This window comes from Pleuronectes platessa, chromosome 21 (assembly GCF_947347685.1).
Source record: "Pleuronectes platessa chromosome 21, fPlePla1.1, whole genome shotgun sequence".
In the NCBI taxonomy this organism is placed as follows: domain Eukaryota; kingdom Metazoa; phylum Chordata; class Actinopteri; order Pleuronectiformes; family Pleuronectidae; genus Pleuronectes; species Pleuronectes platessa.
The window spans coordinates 16,958,198-16,979,319 of record NC_070646.1 but is presented as its reverse complement, the minus strand read 5'-3'; the positions used below and the strand labels follow the sequence as shown (position 1 = coordinate 16,979,319).

Sequence of the window (21,122 nt, the reverse complement as noted above, 5' to 3'; positions counted from 1 at the left end):
ACCACTGGAGCACTTGTCCTTTGATGTGTAACTTCCACCATTACACATATGCTCATCCTGTTTCAGCTCATTGTCAACACAGCAGACAAATATTTCCCAGTAAGTCTTTATTTCTGGTGGCAACATCATGCAAAAGCTCTGGTGAGGTATCCAAAAGGAAACTTGGAACGTTGTGCATAAAAATGTTAATGGAGGCACAAGTGTCTTGAGAAAGATTTGTTTGGTCTTCTGTAAAGATCGTGCCTCTCATCTACCCCCCCAGCCCCCACGAGTAATTTCCAAGGGTTCAAATTATGCACAGCACGTGGACAATTCTATGGACTCTGTTTAATGGAAATAAGGAAGATAAAAAATAAATACATCTGCACCTAAAAGGAAAAAGAAAATCAAATCTCTGTAGTGATACTTCACTCTCAGCACATTACCAGTGAATTTACGCATTTCAAATATTTAAATGAAACATTTAAATTAAATAGGATGGGGAATGAACTTTAATTACAGGTGATAATTGGGTAATGAAGTGACTATACAAATGAAGAATGCCATCTACAGTGGTGACAGTTCATTGCTGTCCTATTCAACCCTTTGCTTTCAGTTTGTGTTTCTTCCTACGGGGTGCTTCGCTCAATATGGTAAATACCACAGAGGCAACGCATACTGGTTAAATTTAAAACTCAAAAGTCTTATAAAGTGGTAAATTACGCCATCCATCGTAAGATGTATATTCCACAGGGCATCAAGGGAAATTAAAAGAAATAATCATACATGGGAATGCATACAGATTAGGAAGTGAATGACTTGCCCACCAAAGTTATGAGGATTCAAAAAAGTCCTCCCCAAATTGATTCAGGAAAAACAAAAGCACATTTATTTCCATTGCAAATACTATTACAAACGCTGAAGTCAGTAATATCCCACCACAAGAAGTCCGCCTCAGTATCATACAATGCCAAATCATAGGCAATTTTGTATCTTCAGCTCTTATTCACCAATGTGTCAAATCTTCATAGATTGTATTTTTTATGTAGAAAACTTTTCTTGTTTTTCTTTTTTTCTTCCTTTATACAGAGAAATAAAAAACAGTTAAGGCAAGATGCGTCAAACAGAAATCCAAAGGAGCAGCCTCTGCAGGTGTTCCGACTCCACTGACTTTGGGTCAGAAGAGGGTGCAGTCAGCAGCTCCCACTCGCTCTCTGTCTCAGGCATCTTACTCTGGCGGGAGGGGAAGAGGAGGAAGTGGTGGTGGGGGTGGTGGTGGGAGAGTGGGGTGGGGTGTCAGAGGTGTCCACTAGCACTCCACCTCCCCTCCAAGTCCCCCCACTTTGAGTCTGCCAAAACACTCCTCTTTGGCACTTTAGGCTGGCAGACTCAGCTTCTTTCCTTTCAGTACTGGAATGAGATAGGGCCGGTTTATGTTTAACGTGACCACATGACACACAAACAGCATGCTATAACAACAAAAATACAAAGTGTAACAGCCCACAAACCTTACTTACTGATTCACAATGGAGTTTGCACTACATCTTAAAGGGTGGTTTTACCAAAATAAAAAAAGTATACTTTTGGTATTTAGTATAGTCAAACAGATAGTTCTTGGGTGTTTGCATATGTGTATGTGTGGAAAACACACTAGTTTAGGGACCATTTCTTTGGTAAAAACAGTAGTTGAGTGAGATCTCTGAATTATTCACAGTAACAAGGAAAATAAAATTCGAGTAGCAAAAATAAAATTTCATTCAGCTTCACTCTCCTGTGGCAGGGGCTGAAATCTAATGATTTCACTACATTAGTCAAGACTATTTGCAGAGCTGATTACCATTAGGGATGGGTGCAAAAATCCTTTGTCATAAAGTTTCAGTGGGTTTTGCCTCCCACACATGTCTGCTCTTCATCTCCGGTTCCTTGAACTCTGGGTCTTCTTCTAAAATATATATTTCTGAGTTTCTGTGACGAATGATTGAATTTGAAGTGGACATCTGAATTTTATTTTATCTTGATGTGTTCTACTTGCATAGAGCTGTTTATTTACAATTAGCATTACAATGACTTGTTGGTATTAAAGAAGCTTCCTAAAGGTTCCAGTATGAAAAATGTTACTATAGTTGGCAGAACCCTGGAAAAGGTAGTCCAATTCAAATATGGTGCGAGGAGCGTACTGGTTCATGTCGGGACTCTCACAATTAGAACATAACATTCGTTATGATGCTGACTTCACTTGCAGGGCAATCTCCTAAAAATTATAATATTGACATGCACACTGGAATATAAATGTATTTTGATTTCAGGTATAAGACTACAGTAAAACAGTAAGACAACATTGGTCTTGAAATGGACAATTGAATGACCACAGAATTTTAGAATGTTTTTCTTCTTTAACTCTAAATCAGCATTACTTCAAACCTAACAAGCTAACGGACCCACACAAAACTTCTGAACGTTTTTTACACTGCTTTATTAAATAAGAAGAAAATGCAGCGGCACTCACCTTTTGTTACATACAAATAGAAGAAATCGCAATAGAGGATGGTCTGCACCACTCCAGCAACGATGGCGATCATGTCAAAGAATCCCTCGAAGTAGAACCTCCATATCCAGTTGATGAGGTAGAGGGCTCTGTAGAGTCCCAAGAAGAACAGGTAGTGGGTGGTGATGGTCTCGGCCTCGCCAGTCTTGCTGATCATGAAGAGCTGGGGCAGGATGGCCACCGACTCCAAGTAGATGGAGAAGGTCCAAAGGATCTGGGAAACAGAGAGAGGAGGACATGGTTTTGTAAATACATAAAGAGCGATGAAGTGTAATTTGACTACAGCAACGACCAGTGATTAGAATGACTTCACAAATATTTGCATAGATTTCCTACCAATCTTATTGAGGTCATATTTGTATATATAACTGTGTTATCCAAATTAAGCACATGTTCAAACCACATCTCTTTTTCTATACGCACAGAGCAACAAGTACACAGGGCCAAGTCAGGTATTAACCCACATGTGATGATACAAGTCCCGCTCAGGGACAGCTGCACCAGCTGTGTGTCTGTTTAACTTTATAATGATGCGAGTAGACACACATCATCACTTGATTAAGTTGATTGCAAAACAAAGTATTTCTCATTCCCTCTCAAATATCTAATATGTATCTCCTACTTGGTGTAGCTGATTGTTATTAATAGAAGCCAAATAGTTTGCTTTCTCCTGTTCAGAGTGAAGATTAGAGGAGCTGAAGTGGAGAAGGGTCATATCTAAACAACACAATAAATGACAAATTGAAACAATATGCCACTAACTGACAGAAGGTTGGTGGTTTACTCTAACTATCATGAATGCCACTAGCTTTGAAAAACATATTTCTCCATGTAAACATTTACCTATACAAGCTCATTACATTATTTGGCCTCCTAGTTATAGTTACGATGCTCACTGTTTACATAGAAGAAATGACAGAATTGAAAATGAAACTTGATAATTTGATGATGAGAGGAAAATCTTCATGCAACTGTTCTGGATGTTGAATATACACTCAGAGACGTATGCATTTCTGCTGTAAATAAGGGGTATGGGGGTGTTTTTGGTGGTCATTTCTTACCTCCAGGGGAGAGAAGTCGTGGTTAACCAAAAAAGCCAGACCACCAACCGGGACCACCAGGAACTCCACTCTGAATGTGTCGTGGTTCCCGTCGTACGTCGCCTTGAACTTGGCGTAGATCAGGTACACGGTGGCGTACGCACATCCAATGTAGATGACCTGAAAGATAATTACAAAGCCAAAAAATTAAAAAGGTGAGCATCCGCTGGTGTAGATATCTAATAGTCTACCATGAACACATTCAAACAACACACACAAATCTGTTGCATCATGCTGGACAGGCTTTGTCTTTTGGCAAACACAGGTGTGTCGGCTCTGTGCACTTGATCAGCATCAACACTGTGTGTTTAGTGCTTGGGAAGAAAAAAAAACTACTACAGGGTGTGAGAATGAGAGTTGAGTGTTTCACCTTCATCGTGGTGTTGTAGAGGGAGATGAAGGATGTGAGCAGGTCCAGGTAACGAGTGGTGAACACCAAGGCAAACAGGACCTGACTCTTTCCAGATATACCTGTCAGGAGACAGCAGAGGGCACTGAAACATTTTTAAAGCCAGGAAGTGATTGTGTACATGTAATGTCCTGGCTTCTAAAAATGGATAATATGCTTTGATAGTTCTCTTATCCTGAGGACAGTCTGTCCACCCAGACTGTTGTGTCTCAGGTGTCTTGCCTCAATTCACCTCCAGCAGTTCAAGCATCATTATATTTAATTTGTGAAAGTCCAAGAAACAATGTTCTACAGGCACAAACCAAATAATATACTTCACAGTTACTTAGTGGAAACAACAGGACTTACACACTAATCACCTGCCCACTTTATCTCTGCAGGAGGAACCAAACCATTCATTAATTCATCAAAGTTCAGCTTGTGCACAGATAACACACATGAAACCCAAGGGGCAAGACTAGGAGAGCAGAAGCTAAAATCACAAGATAACGGTTTGTTTATTGGTTTGACTGACTGCAGCCTGGTGTGAAGAGGCCGGCAGTCAATGGATGTCTGCTCAGCACCACACCAGACTTCAACCTGCTCTGTTTATCTGGTGTGTTGGCAAGTGACAACACGCTCTCCACGGTCACACCCACAGTGACAGTGATCAGCGATCACCACATCAGTGGTAGGACATTTCCTGCTGTTGACAATGATACGTCAGTTAAAGGACCGTCACTGTTGGAACTCGTACTGGCGACCACAACTACTGCAGAGCATGAACAGAACTGACGTGCACGCGGAGCAATCAGGTTTGATCCTAAGCAAACAGCATTCATGACATAACCCAGGGTGCTGGGTGTCTTGCAGAGGCAGAGACTGACCTTTGACCGTGGAAAGAAGACATGGAATCACAGTAAAGATCCATCAGGATAAGGCAGCAGCTGATTACTCTGAACGTCGCAGGTCGAATGTTAAAGCATGCAACTGTGGACTGGCTCCCCTGCTGCCACGTCAGAGACTTCACAGCCGGATAACGCAGCACGAGAGGCCAACGTGCAACTACCTAACCCCGAGAAAACGACCTGGTCCTGGGTGTTGAACTGCGTTGGCCCTTGGGTCCCCTCGTCTCTACCCTAAAGTTGGTGTGGGGCCCTCCGCACTGCCAAAGCTAGCTAGCGAGACAGTTCCTGGCTGGCTTTGCACTTAACAGACACTTCTCCCGTGCAAGAGTGTTAATTAAGTTTCACATCACGTGCTGTCATGTTAGCAGCAGTCACGATGTCAGGTGTGGCTGTTTATATATGTGATGACAGGACACGCCGCTGCTGTGGACAGTGGTGTAGCCAGCGAGCTAACGTTAGCCTTGAACCGGGCTAATGGGTTGAAATAGGAGACCCAGCGCAGACCTTGTTCAGAGAGTTTATTTACATATGCGGACACATCCTGTGTAACGCAGGGGGGTCAGACCACCTGTGAGTAAGTGTGCGGCACTACTCACCGGCACAAGACCTGGTTTTCCATATCTTTAGCAGCAGGATGATGATGGCTGCGAGGTGGGAGAGATCACCGGTGAGCCTGAAGACGTTCATGTTTGTTGGCGCTCCAGCTGAAGCGAACCCGACGTTAGACCCTTCTCAGAGCTCAGCTCGTTACCGGCGGCTGTTTGGTTTTCAGAGCTGACAGCGCTGGACGACACGGTGACACCAGCTCGGGCTGATTCTGGCTCCACAAGACGGGAAAATGGCGAGGAAAGCGCGACGTGGCCCGGGGACGTGGCCAAGACGACGGCAGCCAATGGGAGACGGGAAGCCCCGGAGCGCTCGGCCAATCAGAGGCGAGAGAGGCTTCATTTGCATAAACTACGCTACGTTCAAGCTATGTGGAAAAGATAGTAATTCCGGTTTTCGGTTTTCCCTGCACACCGCTGCCGTGTACAAGGAAATGCACCAGTGAAAGAATTCACCAATCACCAATGGTTTCATAATGGAGGACAGAAAATTGGAATGTTCCTTTAACAATGAAATAAAACTTATTTTCTGTACAAATGTACATTTATAAGAGCCATCGGAGATACTCAGTATATGTGTGTAAGAATTGCTCTTAATTTAGATTCTAAACTTCCAAAAAGTCTTAGTATTAAATAAATATTTGTCAACAGTCTCATAATTTACTCCAAAGGCTGAAGGTAAATTAGATTTAACCCATATTGACAGCCACTGACAGACCGTGAGGCCCTATTGAAATTGTAATTATTAATAAGGCCCGAGAATTTTTCTTTTTCTTCTTCTTCTTCTTCTTCTTCTTCTTCTTCTTCTTCTTCTTCTTCTTCTTCTTCTTCTTCTTCTTCTTCTATTATTATTATTTCCCTTTTCTGGCTTTTTTTTTTTCAGTGCGTGCGTAGACATAGTAAGAAATTCTTGAAACTTTGCAGGAAGTACAAAGCCCCAAAAAGTAATTGCATAGCCAGAACCCTAATTTGCAACCCTAACACTAACCCTTCACAAATTCGGGTTTTCCCTTCCGAATGGTACCAATAGATCGGGAGTGCCCGCATTAGTGGGGGTAGAGCCTAGTCGCAAGTCTCTACGATCTTCTTTTATCCATAACCCTAACCATAGCCCATAGGGGAGAGCGGGCAATTGTGGGACATCGGGTAATGTGAGACACCCCCTGTATCTAGGCAACGGAACACATTTGTGGTCATTTGACCATTATGTTTTCAAGCCCCTCCCATTCCCCCCTTGCGATGAAGGAGAAGTTGGTGCTGGTGCTTTGGAAAGTATGTTTTTTCACAAAATTTGTTTTTTGCATGTAAAAGCAAATTTTCTTGCTTTGAACTTAATCAACTGTTTTGTCAAAACAAATTGATTCGGGTAGAAAAACTTATATCATACATGTTGATGAACTTCCAACATATACAACCATGTGATTGATGCTAGCTGAATATTAGCCTGAATTGCTAAGAGATGTTGTTTTTTCTAAAACGGTGGCTGTGGGGTAAAGTGGGACACCATGAAGCACAAGTTAAGTTTAGTCTTAAACATATTTTAGTGTTATATTACATTATATATGTTTTATTTTTAATGTCATAAACATTGTAGAAAAGCCATCATGCTAAGAAACAACACCAGGAAGACAACCTGGGGCCAAATACCCCTCGCAGAGATGGAGAGTGCAGCCACTGAGGTCATGCAAGGAAAGAAGTCCTTAAGAAAAGCTGGAAGGGACAGAAATATTGACAAGACAACCCTCACAAGATTCATAAAGAAAAAAGAGAAAGGGAAAGTAAAACCAGTAGCCTGGGGTTCAGTAGCTGAGGTAAAGAGAATATTCACAGATGAGATGGAGGAGGAGCCAAACACTTGAAACAACTAGCTGACCAGTTCCATGGCCTTGTTCCAGTTAAGTGCCGTGAACTGGCATTTGAATACGCAGAGAAAAACAATATCCCTGTCCCTGCCAAATGGACAGAGAAACAATGTGCAGGTAAGCTAGGGTGTGCAAGAGATCACATGAATCATAATAATCATAAATGTGCTTAATTGACCAATCCCCATGATTCTGTTACTAGTCCGTTATTAGTTTTGGAATGTGTGGTTGTCAATTTAGCTGTCGGGATTTTAACTATTACAACATGTGTTGTTATGGTAGTTTTAAAGTGGAAAAAGTAAGTGGACCACTTTTTTTAAAACAATCATATTTTCACTGCCCTTTATCCTGAAGACATTGTGATCATTTCCATTGCTAGATAACATCCTGAATTAATGGGAAATGTGTAAATTTTAGCTCGCCTAGAGGGGAGCAAAGAAGGTCCCACATTACCCCGCTCTCCCCTAACCCTAACCCTAAAAAGATAGATATTTTAGATGCATTAACTCTCACTGGTAAAGGGGTTCCACAACTTTTAAATTCCGCAAAACATTTTATTCCCTCACATACACAAATTTGTACATTTGTAGCAGGAATGTTGCACGGCATTGACGTGAAGGCATTGCTCTGTTATATAAACGTGAGTGTGCAATTACATATTGTTCTTAACCAATACCAATGAATAATCATACACTCAATATTCACCAAAATGTTTTACCTGAATAACAAAATGTGGAAATCCATATTAGAAATCATACTTTGAGCCATTTCTATCTTTATTTTTCTAATAAATGATGAATTTGCTAAATGGTAGATTGGTTTGTAGCCCACCTAGATCACCTCCAGAGTCCAACTGTGGGCAGTCAAAGTATGTGAGTAAAAGAGGGAAGTAAAAACATAATTTTAACGTGTGCCCTCTGCTGCCCTCTGCCGGTGGTCTTCTGTTTCCACTCCAGACAGGAGGGAGCTCAGGCCTCCTCTATGACGTAAGTTATCAGATCAAAGTTCACCTGCACGTCCTGCTCCTGTATCAACTTTCAAAGTAACGTCTTCCTGCTTCTACATTTTGGACACAACATTGTACACATTTTAACTGTGTTTTAATGTATTTGTTTATCTTATAATAAACATAATCTTATTATAATTTGTATTCTAATTATAAAAAGTACCAGACACTTTACCATCCACAAAACTTGGAGACTGAGAATTAAAAAGCTTAAATAAATGTCCAGTCTTTACATTACTCCGACCAGGATTCAAATACGTCCTTTAAAGACTGGTTCCGTGTGATGTACAGAGGAAACGTGTGGAGGTGACTCGGAGACTTGAAAAAATTGCCTCTTTTATTTCGTAATTACGGTAATCATGATTTAGAAAGGGAAGCTACACCTTCCTGTCTGAGTTGTATTTACTGAAAAGTCAGAAATTATTAATCGGTCATCACACACACAAAAGAAGGAGATCGTGCAGCAGAAAATAAATATTTTATTAATTACTATCATTTTAAAGGCCGAACCGGGGGGGGGGGGATTCTTCCCTTCATGAGTCGACCTCAGTCTGCCCTCCCCTTCTCTACTGTTCTCATCATATATCAACCCACTGTTCATCCCTTTACTGGCTATACTAGCCCCATGCACAGACTTTCACCTTTTACCACTTAAATATTCTTATATATTTATATATTTATATATATATATTTTGTTTATTTATATATATATATATCTGTTTGTACTATACACTCCAGCAGGACAAGAACACTTTCATTGTAGACACTGACACAATCACTTCATTGCATTCTATACCATAGGGTCAGACACATTCATGTTCTATCTGCAATGTTCCAACTATGTGTTTTATGTATGTATTTCGGTTAAGTGTATAAGCTACTGGATGACCTAAATTTTCCATGGGATTAATAAGGTATCCATCTATCTATCTATCTATTCACAGATCAGTCGATCAACAGGAAATCTGCAAATATCCTTTATAATCTAATCATTTTTCTCGGTCCCGTCTTGAGCAAAATACCAAATATCTGCAGGTTTCTGTTTCTTTTGTGTTTGGATTTGATGCTTTTATTTGTCTTGTATGAAAATAAACTCCTGTTCAGACAAAACAAGACATTTGAAGATGTTATCTTGACCTCTGGGACTTTTTATTCACTATTTCACTGTATAGTATTATTACTTTCTTACATTTCTTAGACAAGATGATTAAGGAAATGGACAGATTCATTAGCTGCATCCCTGGTGTCCTGTATCTGGATTCAGATCATCTGATGGATCAAAACAAACTTGTTATTATAATTATATTATATATGTTCCATTTAATTGTTGTTAATAATAAATATATGAATAAATAATATACAGGTATTGAGCAGATGGAGTCTCCTGCCTCACTTCTGTTGAAGTGCCATATGGACTTCAACCCCTTGACTCAACTTGTGGAGTCTGCAAAGGCCAAAGAGAAGGAATTGGAGAAGGAGCTCGGAGAGATGACGATGAGGAAGAGCTGGTTGAGACAGAGTAATTCCAAATTGAGCAGAAAGAGAAATTTGAATCTCTGCTGGAGACCTGTGAAGAGAAGCTGGAGCTCAGCATCCTCCAACATTGGGCCAGCTCCGAGAAAAGAGAGGATCTGCAGAAACAGATGAGAAAGTCGGAGGAGAAGTCGTTGATCGAGCAGGAGCTGTCGCTCAAGAGAGAAAACAAGCAGGAGGAAGAAATATGTGAGAACATTGAGCTTCAATTAAGTTCTATCATTTCATTGTGATTTGAATCTTATGGATCGTAGTTTTGTTTGAGGTTTAGAATGAGTGAAACTCATATTGTCTCTGTCTCTTCAGGAAGTCGCCTTGAAGAATGACAAGCAGAGCATGAAGAAGGAGAAGAAGAAGCAGGAGAAACAGGAAAGAAAGAAGTTGGAGAAGATTGAGAGGAAAGAAATGAAGAAGATAGAGAAGCAAAGAAAGAGAGAAGGAACAATGAGGTGGTGGTTCTCTAGTTTTCTCCTCAAAGTTTGAACTCATCCTAATATCCCCTCCCTCTGACCTGTCAAACATCACATCCCTTACCCCTGCCCCCTCCCTTTCTTTACCTTCACTTCAGACTGACTTTTTTTTTCCGTATAGATATAGATATTTTAGATATAAAACCCAACATTTATATAAAAAAAATACTCAATACCTGTATATTATTTATTCATATAATTATTATTTGAACTGAGAAACACTCATTCTCCAAAGCTGCACTTTCCCCAGATTTAATTCTATTCTCTTAAGAGAAACTGACTGATCACATATTTACTGAACCCAGGTACATTTACTTTGTTTTCCTGCTCATGGATCTGCATCAAAATACACAGTTTAATTCACAGTAATTGGATCATTTGTGTAACCGTGGACTGTTTTAAACAACAGCTTTACTTCCTGTAAGGGTTAGTTAAAATCAGTTCTGCAGAATTTCATGTCAGACTCATCCGACCTTTGACCTTTATCCTTCTGCTGAAGCAGTGATGAAGCTGAGTGTTTTCCAGAGGTTCATACAGATGTTTATAGACAGACAAGAGTTCATGGAACTGCTTCATAGTTGGTGTTGAATCATGATGCTCACAGGCTGCAGGGAGGTTTATGGTCAAAGTATTTTCTTGTAGCTGACAAAACAACAGAAAATATCTGGAAAAGTTCTTTACCTCTGTGTGAATGAAAAGTCAATGGTTCATAGATTTGTAGCCTCACATCGACTTGAATATGATTGACAGATATTAGATTATTGATCCTTTGAGTCAAAACTGTAAACGTGACGAAAGTGGACTCAAACCTCATTCTATTTTTTGTCATAATAATTCTTATAAACGTGTCACCCAACCCGGATCCACACGAGGGGCCGGATGCAGGATTTATTTTCCTTAACATTGTTAGATTTTTCATAATTTCCCTTGATTTCTCCGAAAATAATTCATGGATCTTGATTAAAAAATCAGTCATTTTTCTAGGATAAATACCAGTGTGTGTTATTTAGTGCAGATCCAAATAATAATCTAGTTCATATAAATGTGGATTCACCAACAGACTGCTGGACCTTGGTGGTGGTGTGCGCACTAGGGTTTGTTAACTATTCACGATATTCTTCTATGACTTCTGTAAAGATTTATTCTGAAGAACGACACCTCACGTTCACGCTGTGACACAGAAAACAAGAGTTGAGAAAAGCATCATAAAATGTATCGTTTTTATTGAGTTGTCATCATACCATATCATATCATATCACACTCTCTCAATGCAAATGTTGCATTAATTGTGGCACATTCCAAAATCGTCCACTGTGCAGTAACATACGAGGTGAACAACACTGATATAAAGCGAGACCATGTAACTATTTGGAAGAAACAAAATCTTTCTCTTACAAAAAACGGATGCATAAACACAGACACATCTTTGCTTAAGGTTGAGACTCAAAGATTAGCTGCGACATCCATAGTTGTTCTGGTAGTTAAAGCTGGCAAATGTTAGAGTACTGTGGTTAGATATTGCTGTGTTTGCCTTAATGGCTTTTTACCACTTATGTTATCGTTACACAATGTTTTACCATGAAACTTGCACATAACAGCATTTTACAAAGAAGCAATGCGTCCAATGAGTTTATTTAATATGAAAGTTGTTCATAATTGCTATATTTGAACTGTTGTTGTTTATTTCCAGCCCAAAAATTTACTCTAAACAAAGTCCTTTCCAGCCACAGCAATGAGCTGATCTCAGCTTAAAATGACAGACAGACCAATCTAGCAGCGATGTGGTAAACAGTACAGTAGTAGCTTAAGAGCCAGATATGTTTCTCAGGAGATGGTGGAGACCAAATGGCCAGAGAAACAACTTAATACATCTCTAAGCATTACTCAGTCGTTGTCACTTGTGACCGCAGTAACTGCTGTTCCAAGTTACACAGGCTCGCTTTAAGAAGGCCTCATATTACACCTGTTATCACTACTATCAAATTTAAAATGAAGCATTTCAACACAAGGTGCTCCATTCACCATGTTTGTGCATACACTGGTCCTTTGCAATAGATGGACAGTTAATTAATTCAGCAATGATTCTTCCAAGTATTAATACAGAAGGATAAAACACTAACAGTAAACACTTCCCACAAATAACAGACTTCAATTGAATACACATCTACAACATGATGATATGTCTTAGAAGACTTCATCTTCTGTGGCATCTCAATAGCGGTCAATTGCCACTTTTGTTTTTTTTTGCTTAAAAAGGTAGAGGTATCACTGTCACACAAGATGGCTGGTAAACGTAGGAATTACAGAACCTGAGCTTCACATCTGACCCACACCGTTTGAGCAAGTCAGAAATACCGTGTTGTACGAATGAAGCTTATGAAAATTGCACTAAAACCCATCCAAGATGAAGTTAAGAGCCTCAGCTAAGCAGTGGATTTGCTTTTCACTGAGCAGCCTCTTCGCTCGTCTCTGAGGCCTTGAGAACAAAAACTGCATCATCAAGCATGTAGTAATCGTTGTACATGTCCCCTTCACATAGGTATGGCAACCGGGTCACCGCCTCCACCTCAAACCCCGCCCTACTGAACACCTCATCCGACATGCTGGTCACTTGCTCCTCCCATGTCTTTCCTTTTATTTTGAGGTGTTCTGAGGGACGCTGCCATTGTCCTCCTGCAAAGAAGGAAGTCTTTTAATTGATGCTAGGCAAGTAAATTAATATCTACTGCAATTTCTATCAATATTCTTCTGGAATATGACGCACTGAATCCCAACTCACCGACTTCCACATAGGGCTGGAAGGGAAGCACCGCGGCCAGGATGAGTCTCCCCGTGTTGGGAACGAGCGATCGCTTGATCTCCCGCAGGAGAAACATAGGATCGTTGCAACGGTCCAGCAGGTTCAAACAGCTGATGACGTCATAGTGGAAACCAGTCTGCTGCCACTCGTCTATATCCAGCACTCTGAGCATGACAGGACATGAGAGAGAAAGAGAGGCATTTGTAGTCAGAAGTGTTCTCTGTCTGATTCCAGCAGTAAAACAAAAATGTTATTGTGATTAATCGTGATACTCAACATCATCATGATGATATCAGCCTTCCCAATCTTAGGGGACATGATAATTCAAAGCAGTTGAGCCCAGACAGTATGATATCACTCTGCAGTTGGGCTGATATAATTAGTGCTGTGGAATGTCGATCCATCCTTCAGCTTGAACACTTCTCACAAGTGAACACTCCAGAGATTGTTCTGTTGTTGTGAATGCATCTAAGATAATCTACTCCTGCGTTCTTCATATATAAAAGGCAAACACTGGAGAAAGTATAATTAATGTCACACATTCGATACAGGGTTATGTGTTGCCATATTATTTTGATTTCTAATAAATATTTTGCTTGATTTACGTTTTGAACGTCTTTTTTTAACTAAACTGATAACCGTGGTAGTTTTGGTCACTATAATCACAAAATGTTCTCAGTCTACTCTGAGCTAAACTGGAGTTTGAACCAAGAACCGTCTTGATTTGAGGTGCTAACCACTTTACCAGTGTGCAGTGTCCATCACTTCAAATTTACTGAGACAACATAAAAAAGGAAGTTTGCAAAGTACAAAAACACAGTTATATCGTACTCTGACTGCTCTTGTCATCAAGTCTGAGATCATTTGAAGCAGTTTTCACTCACTAATGAATTAAAATCCATCCAGATCTTTGCTGGAATTAAATCAGCAAGAAGTAATGATATCCTGCTACACTGTTTATCTGAAACATATGTGCAGTAACTAAAGTTTCATTTACAATATCTTACCATCAACATAAAAGTTGTTAAACCGAGGAACTGAAATTAATAATAGTATACAAAAGTGTGGTTCTATAAAAAAGAGGGATAAATACAACATGATTCAGCACATCAAGACAACGGGTAAACATGGAGGTAGCTGTGAGTTTGCATTTTGTGCACACTGCATGAACAGCAAATTAAAATGTAGATCAGACAACCGGAGAGATCTCAATAATAAATATATTATTACTGGTGCTTCTTCAAAAACATCTTTTAATGTTGTGATCGGAGCGCCAAGCTAACTAACTTAATATGGCTCAAGATTTGAAAGAGAAACAAAACAGAGAAATCAAACATCCCACTCACTTGTAATTCCTCCTCTGAAGATGCCATCTCATTGGTGGTGACACCTCAGTTGCATAGACCTCGTTGAAATGGGCCCCCATCACCTCTGTGACGCCTCCATCCCCAGCTCCGAGGTCCAGGAGCCTCTGTGCCCTCCACTCCGGCTCAATCCGGAGTATCTGCTGGAGCTGCGACGCGGAAAACACAAACATGGAGCCACGGCCCAGATACCTGAGAAAGAAAACAAGCACTGCATGAGGATACACTGACGGATGAAACAGGGGCAAAAACTTGGCTGCACTGCTCACCCATTGATGGAGGTGCGCGAGACCAGAGGGCTGAGGACCGTCGATACGAAGGAATGGTAGAGCTGGGTGAACATCCAGCCAGACTTCTCCACACTCTGCTTCAGAAAAGCCCTGGTGTCCGAGTCCAGGTGGCTCTGAACAAACAGGGGCCTCAGAGATTCTCCGAGGAGGTCAGGACAGCACCGGTACCACTTCAGAGAAAATGAAAACAAAGTAAAGAAACCATTCAATGCCGTCTGTGAATTTCCGCTTTTTATTTAATATGTACCCAGATAGGCTAGAGAAATCAGGCAGTCGTTATCAGTCAGGATGATAAGATGTTAGATATTAGATATAAGTATCAGTGTTGCTGCTTCAAGACGTCTTGGAACACAGCGTTTTACTTTCTATATATTATATTTGCATTACTCGGGAACTCCCCTCACTCGGGGAATACAAATACATTGATGTACTTATTTGTATAACTGAGCACTCACACTATTTTGAAAAGTTGCACAGCTGTCCACACCTGCTTTTTTTTTTATCTCAAACATCTGTATATTGCTTGATGTTATATCAGTGTAACTATTATATATTCATATTTATAACCAAAATTTACATTTTGATAGTTGTAGGTACATTTGATAGTATGCATTTTTTATAGCTTACAAATACGGGATTTTACCTTTGGATATTTTTCGGTTCAATATGTTTATAGTTGAGGTGAACAAATGATTTCTGGTAATAAAGGCAACGCTGTGCTGAAAAATCAAAGATCGCACTCGATCTCATGGTAAATGTGGTTTACAAAAGACGACTTCAAAAGTGGCTAAACAGCCCTAACCCGTAGAGGGTAAGTACAAAGAAACCACAGTGAAGAAAACAGATCCTGTCTACATTTGCACCGGTATGATTAGCCTCGCGCCAAATCCCATTGTAAATACTGGAAGTCTAACCTATGAGCTCGGTTATTTGGAACAATGCACACAGATGTTAGTCTCTAGTCTTCATGGAGGTACCGAATGAAATGAGTCTGTCCGATCGGGGAACAGAGTGTGACCATGCAGCTTCGCACACCGCCGATCGCCAATCTTTCGTACCTCTTCAGTGTCCGCGGCGGCCGCGTCGCCCTCGCTCACCATGTTGGAAAACAACGAGCGGACGAGCGGACTGCGGACGTACTTCCCCGTCCACATCCTCCGGATGGAGAGCAGGAAGACGACGTAGCCCAGCACCCAGGCTGCAAAGACCAGAGTCCTCAGCTGCAGGTGACACATAATGGACAATACTCTGAGTGCGGGAGGATCGGTCTCTGAGGAGTCGAGCAGACTGGCCGGCGAGATGTGCTTAATATTGGATGATACACAGGGTGATGGCGGCCAATTGTAAAACAACACGCCAGCGCATGTCTCCCGTTCCAAGACAAGAAACAAACAAACCTGAGGGTGCGGCGGCTTTGACACAACCCGCTGCTATTTACTCTCCATCTTAGTCGCTTGAAGCCATTGTCTGATAGTAAACATTGAGACAGTGTCTGAGCTCCTCTTCGTCTTCTGCTGATTTATTGGCGGTTGGCAAACCAGCTTATATGTGAATATGTGAGCGCACTATACAAACCGTCTATAGCGCTACATCCACTCACAATGCAATAGGGTTCCTCTGCTTCCGGGTTACTTCCGGTGTTCTGCCGAGTTCTGCCTGCATGAGAATCGCATGTACTTCGCGGGAGCGCGCGCATCTCCAGCGGGCTCCCAGAAGCCATCGTCTCCACTTCAGTGTCCTGTTTAAAACCTTTGTTGGTGTTTCTTAATGATGATAAATGATCCGGTGACTATTGTTCATGATTGTTTAGAATCATCAGTGATTGATCAGAGTCAGTTGAAGGCGCGTTTCCTCGTGGTTGGCGTTAAAATGTGGAAAAATCTCCAAGTGCCAAACACAGATTAACTTTTAGTTATTTAGGGGTGAAGGTCTGAATGTGTGACTCCATCTGCAGAACTGCTGCCTGGTCAAGTAATCCAGCATTAATGACTCCACAAATAAAGTTTTAATTGTTTGGCATGAGTTTGATTAATTGCTGAGATTGTCATCATCCTAACAAACCCCTTAACATCCTGATGGCTCGTGATGACAACTCTTCCTGTTTATTATACTTGTATTTAACTGGTATAATCCATCACACAGCAACAACAACAAAAATGATTTGAGAGTGATTTAAATACATGGCTTTATACTGTAGATCAGCGATTGAGAGTCGCTGTTGACTTTTTAAGTACAATAAACACAACTTTTATTTAACTTCAGTGATCTGAACATTATTTACTTATAACAGCATATGTTGTGTTCAGGTCAGAAAGTTACCAACTCCCAAAGTCACAACACGTATATTATTATTTTATTAGTATAGAAGTAGAGGTACTGGGAATATTTCTAATTAACTAAAGTAAAACTAAATTTCTGCGATTTTATTTTATAAAATATGTTTGACATTTTGTATAAATGTAAAAGTGTCCCGACGCTAGGGGGCGGTATGACATAAACTACTCACTTCAGCGACCAGGAAGAAGTAGTTTAATTCCTACCAATCAAAATGGAAGCGCTTGCACTTGATTACCTGTAAATATCCTAAAATATCCCTTAATATTTGTATTTCTCTAGCCTGTCCTGAGTTTAATATAACAGCGGCATTTCTGCTTGTAAAATGTGTTAAGCGATTCATTAATTATCAAAATAGTTCGATGATTTAATCTACTTATATTTGCAGCTCAAGAGAACAAATGATGACTGCAAAATCTGTTTGCCTAAATGTTCATTTAAAAATATATATTTATTCCAAAATATTATGAAAAATGAATTCCCATCTTTACACAATTAAAGAATGTTATGTAATTTCATGATGTTACGGCTAAAAGTCACAAATTTATATTTGCCATGTAATGAGTGTCCATGTGTCAGTTGTTCTGCATTGTTTGATGAAATCATTTTTTATTTTTTTCCTGCCAGATGTCCAAGCAGTTGGAGACATTTAAATCAAACCTGGAGGAGTTTGCCAGCAAGCACAAACAAGAAATTCGAAAGAACTCACAGTTCAGGGTTAAGTTCCAGGAAATGTGTGCCACCATCGGAGTTGACCCACTTGCCTGGATCTTTCACTATATAATTGAATAAGAACTCTTAGGGAAGTTGGCCAAATCATTTGTTTTATGGTCATATCTTCTCAAGTTGATCACAATAATTCATCTTTTGTCCACAGCTGGGAAAGGGTTTTGGTCGGAGATGCTTGGAGTCGGTGACTTCTATTATGAGCTCGGTGTGCAGAATATTGAAGTGTGCCCTGAAACCCAGAAACTGAGGTCTGTAATTTGTCAATGAAACCTCTGTCACGAAAACCAGTTTCTGTGTTTATGTGAATGCTCTGCTCCTGCCTCATAACGTGTGTTTTCATTTACGGCTCATTACGTTGGACGAACTCCATCAGAGAGTACTGAAGGGACGAGGTAAATACGCTCAGGATGTGAGCCAGTAAGTAAAACTACTCAAACACACACAACATTTATTAGCGGTCTAGCGGTTTTCTCTATCTTGGTTTAATATAATTATCTCCAAAAAAGAATGTCTGTCTCTATGTATGTGGACATCATATCTCTCGAATCAGCTTCGAGCTTGGAATGTCTATTATAAAATAAAAATAAAAAATTGTCTTCGTAGAAAAAGCACATCTTTCATGTTCTTGCTGTAATGTATTATACTCTTGAAAAGTTGTAATGATAGTTCTGAAGATTGTGTCTCCTACTTAGAAGACCAGTAATTGAAACCAACCACACATGTGAACAGTAATAAAGAAAATTCATTTTCAATTTATGAATAACACTTATAATAATAAAATCTTCATTTCAGACAAAACAGGTAGGATGAACACAACGTTTTTTAACTTCACTCTGCGCCATAGACTGTTTATAAAAAGCTCTTCAATAAAAAGTGACAGTATATTGTTAAACTGTTTAAGGAGGACTCACTAAGGACAAGGAATAATTCTGAGGTAGCTCTGGAGCATCAACACTGGACAAGAACAGGAAGTTCTTTATTGGTCCAACATCCTATTTGTATTATGAATGTCCATGTCTGGTCTGAGTTGTATTTCAATCATCATGATTAAATATGTGCTTCTCAGAGACGACTTGATCAGAGCCATAAAGAAGCTGAAGGTGATGGGGAATGGTTTTGGGATGATTCCTGTCGGTGGCTCTTTTTTGGTGTAGTCAGTCCCAGCAGAGCTTAACATGTATCACACTAGTTCTCCAGTTAGCTGAGGTAACATGCAACTCCTTGGTTCTTGGTTTAAGGTTTGGCCTAGGTAGAGCTACTTTAGCTACGTTCTTGCTCTGTATCTGTTTCCATCATTAATCATCACCCAACATTGACAAAATATACATTTTATCTGATTATATCTGTGGAAGTCATTTTAGTAGGTCTATACCATTGCAACAGTTTTGTGGCTGTAGTTTCAAAGTTTTTTTGTCTCCTAATTTCCTACCTGAGTTCTTTATATTCTCCTTTTAATGCAAAAACGTGGACCCCCTGTAACTTTGGTTCAGTATCTCTTGAGCCAAATCTGAGTTTTGGGCTACAAAATATGAAATAACTATCTTTAAAGGAGACCAGAGTTAACGGCAATCAAAATGTGGATGTCTGGTTCTGGTATAGATTTTTTTTTCAAGTTGCATCGCCACAGCTTTCTTAACGTGTTCATAGCAATTTTGATCACATAATCTTTGTCAGTGATCACCCCTCTCAGTCATGTAGCTAATTAACCAAATGCATTTGCAATGTCTGTCTTAAGTTTGAAAAGTGCCAAAGTCTTGATGGAAGTCTCACAAGATCAAATATTTCTCTACCACTTCCAACACGGCTCAAGTCTGAAATGAATGCAGGGCCATTGCTTTAAGGCACGAGGTCAAATAAAGTGAGAAACATTATATTGGAACCTTGTTCTTCCTTCTGTGGGCACTGTACAAACTACAAACTTTATTATTTATTATTATGCATTATTTTATTATTGTATTATATGTTTAAATAGACAATAAATTTCAAATAGATAAATCATTTAAATTTAATACCAAAAGTCAGTCATTAGCTTAACCGATAGATAAGACAGCTCTATAACCGTGTAGCGTAATTTTGGTCAGAAAAGGGTTTAATTATAGGATGTGCCACTGTGGGAAATACTGATGTCTGCTTCTTTCTATGTTCATTTGTAGTAGAAGGGATACGTCACAGTCGGTGAGATCAAGGAGAGCTTGAAATGGGAGAAGGAACGGGCTTGTCATGTCCTGGTAAGTGTCTGTTTATTTCACTACATGGCAGCCAGACTCTACCTTCTGTAGTTTGAATAAAAGCTACTCCTTGAAAAGACATTGAATTCAGTTATAAGCTGTGTGAGCCCTGAAGAGAAACCTTCGTTCTTGTGTTTCTAGGATCCGCTGCTGAAAGAAGGCTTGGCCTGGTTGGACGCTCAGGCTGCTGGCGAGGCACAGTACTGGCTACCTGCTCTCTTCTCCGAGCTCACATCCTGCGATGTCACACTGGAGGAAGCCAATTCAGATGACAGCCTAGACAAAAGTAAATGATGAGGTGGAGGTTGACCATGAGCTGGGGACAGTTTAAGAGACATGTTGGTGAAATAAGACATTTCTGGTGGAAAGACTGGTGTGATGGAGGTGGCTGGGTCCCTGGAGCTGGCAGGTTGAACTGCCTCTGAGACGGTTTTCTGGGAGGGAAAACTCAAGAGTGCAACCAATGCACTCAGGTTATTATAGAGTCACTGAAAGCAGCTTTGTTTGTGTTACACTGCATATGAAACTCAGTGTAACTCCTCTTGTCTTGTATTCATGTTTGACGGCTTGTGTGTGGTTATTATTATTGCACAGAGCATGTAACTGTTTTAATTAGCATGTATAAACTAAAACTTTGAAGGTAAATAAAATATCAGCGGTATTTTACCTTTTGGCTCCACGTTTTTATTATTACAGCGAGACCATATTAAATGTGCCAACTGTTCAAAAGTTGGTACAAATTCACTTATTGTCATAGCTCAGTCCCTCCCACATCAACAATTCATTCAGTCCTATATGTTTTATAAGCTGATTAAATAAACACTTTAATCGATAGATCTGATCACAGTAGTGCAAAGTACACAGTGAATGAACAATTGTTTATATGTCGTGCGAAATCAGCTGTCAGCTTCATCTGAACATCATAGCATTGCTTTTTGTATAAAGAATTATGAAGAGGATTAAACATTTACACAAGAAGTA

At 40.0% G+C, this 21,122-nt stretch overlaps 2 protein-coding genes and 1 pseudogene across 4 annotated transcripts; 1 reads left to right on the top strand and 2 right to left on the bottom strand.

Annotated features, from left to right (window-relative positions):
• Positions 1 to 92: 92 nt before the first annotated feature.
• kdelr2b (KDEL endoplasmic reticulum protein retention receptor 2b) lies at positions 93 to 5,784 on the bottom strand. The gene is made up of 5 exons (XM_053413244.1): positions 5,517 to 5,784; positions 3,995 to 4,095; positions 3,586 to 3,744; positions 2,486 to 2,738; positions 93 to 1,389 (listed from the first exon to the last, which is right to left on the bottom strand). Exons 1-5 carry the CDS (start codon positions 5,605 to 5,607, stop codon positions 1,355 to 1,357), a joined length of 639 nt encoding a protein of 212 aa, XP_053269219.1. The 5' UTR covers positions 5,608 to 5,784; the 3' UTR covers positions 93 to 1,354.
• Positions 5,785 to 11,602: 5,818 nt separating this feature from the next.
• On the bottom strand, positions 11,603 to 16,482 carry mettl9 (methyltransferase like 9). 3 transcript variants are annotated; one of them, XM_053413886.1, is made up of 6 exons: positions 16,248 to 16,482; positions 15,828 to 16,070; positions 14,830 to 15,020; positions 14,543 to 14,752; positions 13,176 to 13,360; positions 11,603 to 13,069 (listed from the first exon to the last, which is right to left on the bottom strand). In XM_053413886.1, the coding sequence occupies exons 2-6, from the start codon at positions 16,002 to 16,004 to the stop codon at positions 12,840 to 12,842; spliced, it is 993 nt and encodes a 330-aa protein (XP_053269861.1). In that variant the 5' UTR covers positions 16,005 to 16,070; positions 16,248 to 16,482; the 3' UTR covers positions 11,603 to 12,839. The 3 variants fall into 3 exon arrangements, with proteins under 3 accessions (XP_053269861.1, XP_053269859.1, XP_053269860.1); XM_053413884.1 differs by having other exon boundaries at positions 15,828 to 16,482; XM_053413885.1 differs by having other exon boundaries at positions 15,909 to 16,482.
• Positions 16,483 to 18,169: 1,687 nt separating this feature from the next.
• On the top strand, positions 18,170 to 20,775 carry LOC128426840 (vacuolar-sorting protein SNF8-like; annotated as a pseudogene).
• Positions 20,776 to 21,122: the final 347 nt, after the last annotated feature.

Coding starts and splice junctions, on each gene's coding strand:
- kdelr2b (XM_053413244.1), bottom strand. CDS start 5,607: ATGAACGTCTTCAGGCTCACCGGTGATCTCTCCCACCTCGCAGCCATC. Junction 3,745..3,994: donor TCTACAACACCACGATGAAG/GTGAAACACTCA, acceptor ATTATCTTTCAG/GTCATCTACATTGGATGTGC. Junction 2,739..3,585: donor ACGACTTCTCTCCCCTGGAG/GTAAGAAATGAC, acceptor TCTGTTTCCCAG/ATCCTTTGGACCTTCTCCAT.
- mettl9 (XM_053413884.1), bottom strand. CDS start 16,085: ATGTGTCACCTGCAGCTGAGGACTCTGGTCTTTGCAGCCTGGGTGCTG. Junction 15,021..15,827: donor GGACAGACTCATTTCATTCG/GTACCTCCATGA, acceptor TTTTCTCTGAAG/TGGTACCGGTGCTGTCCTGA. Junction 13,361..14,542: donor CTTCAGAGGAGGAATTACAA/GTGAGTGGGATG, acceptor TGTCATGCTCAG/AGTGCTGGATATAGACGAGT.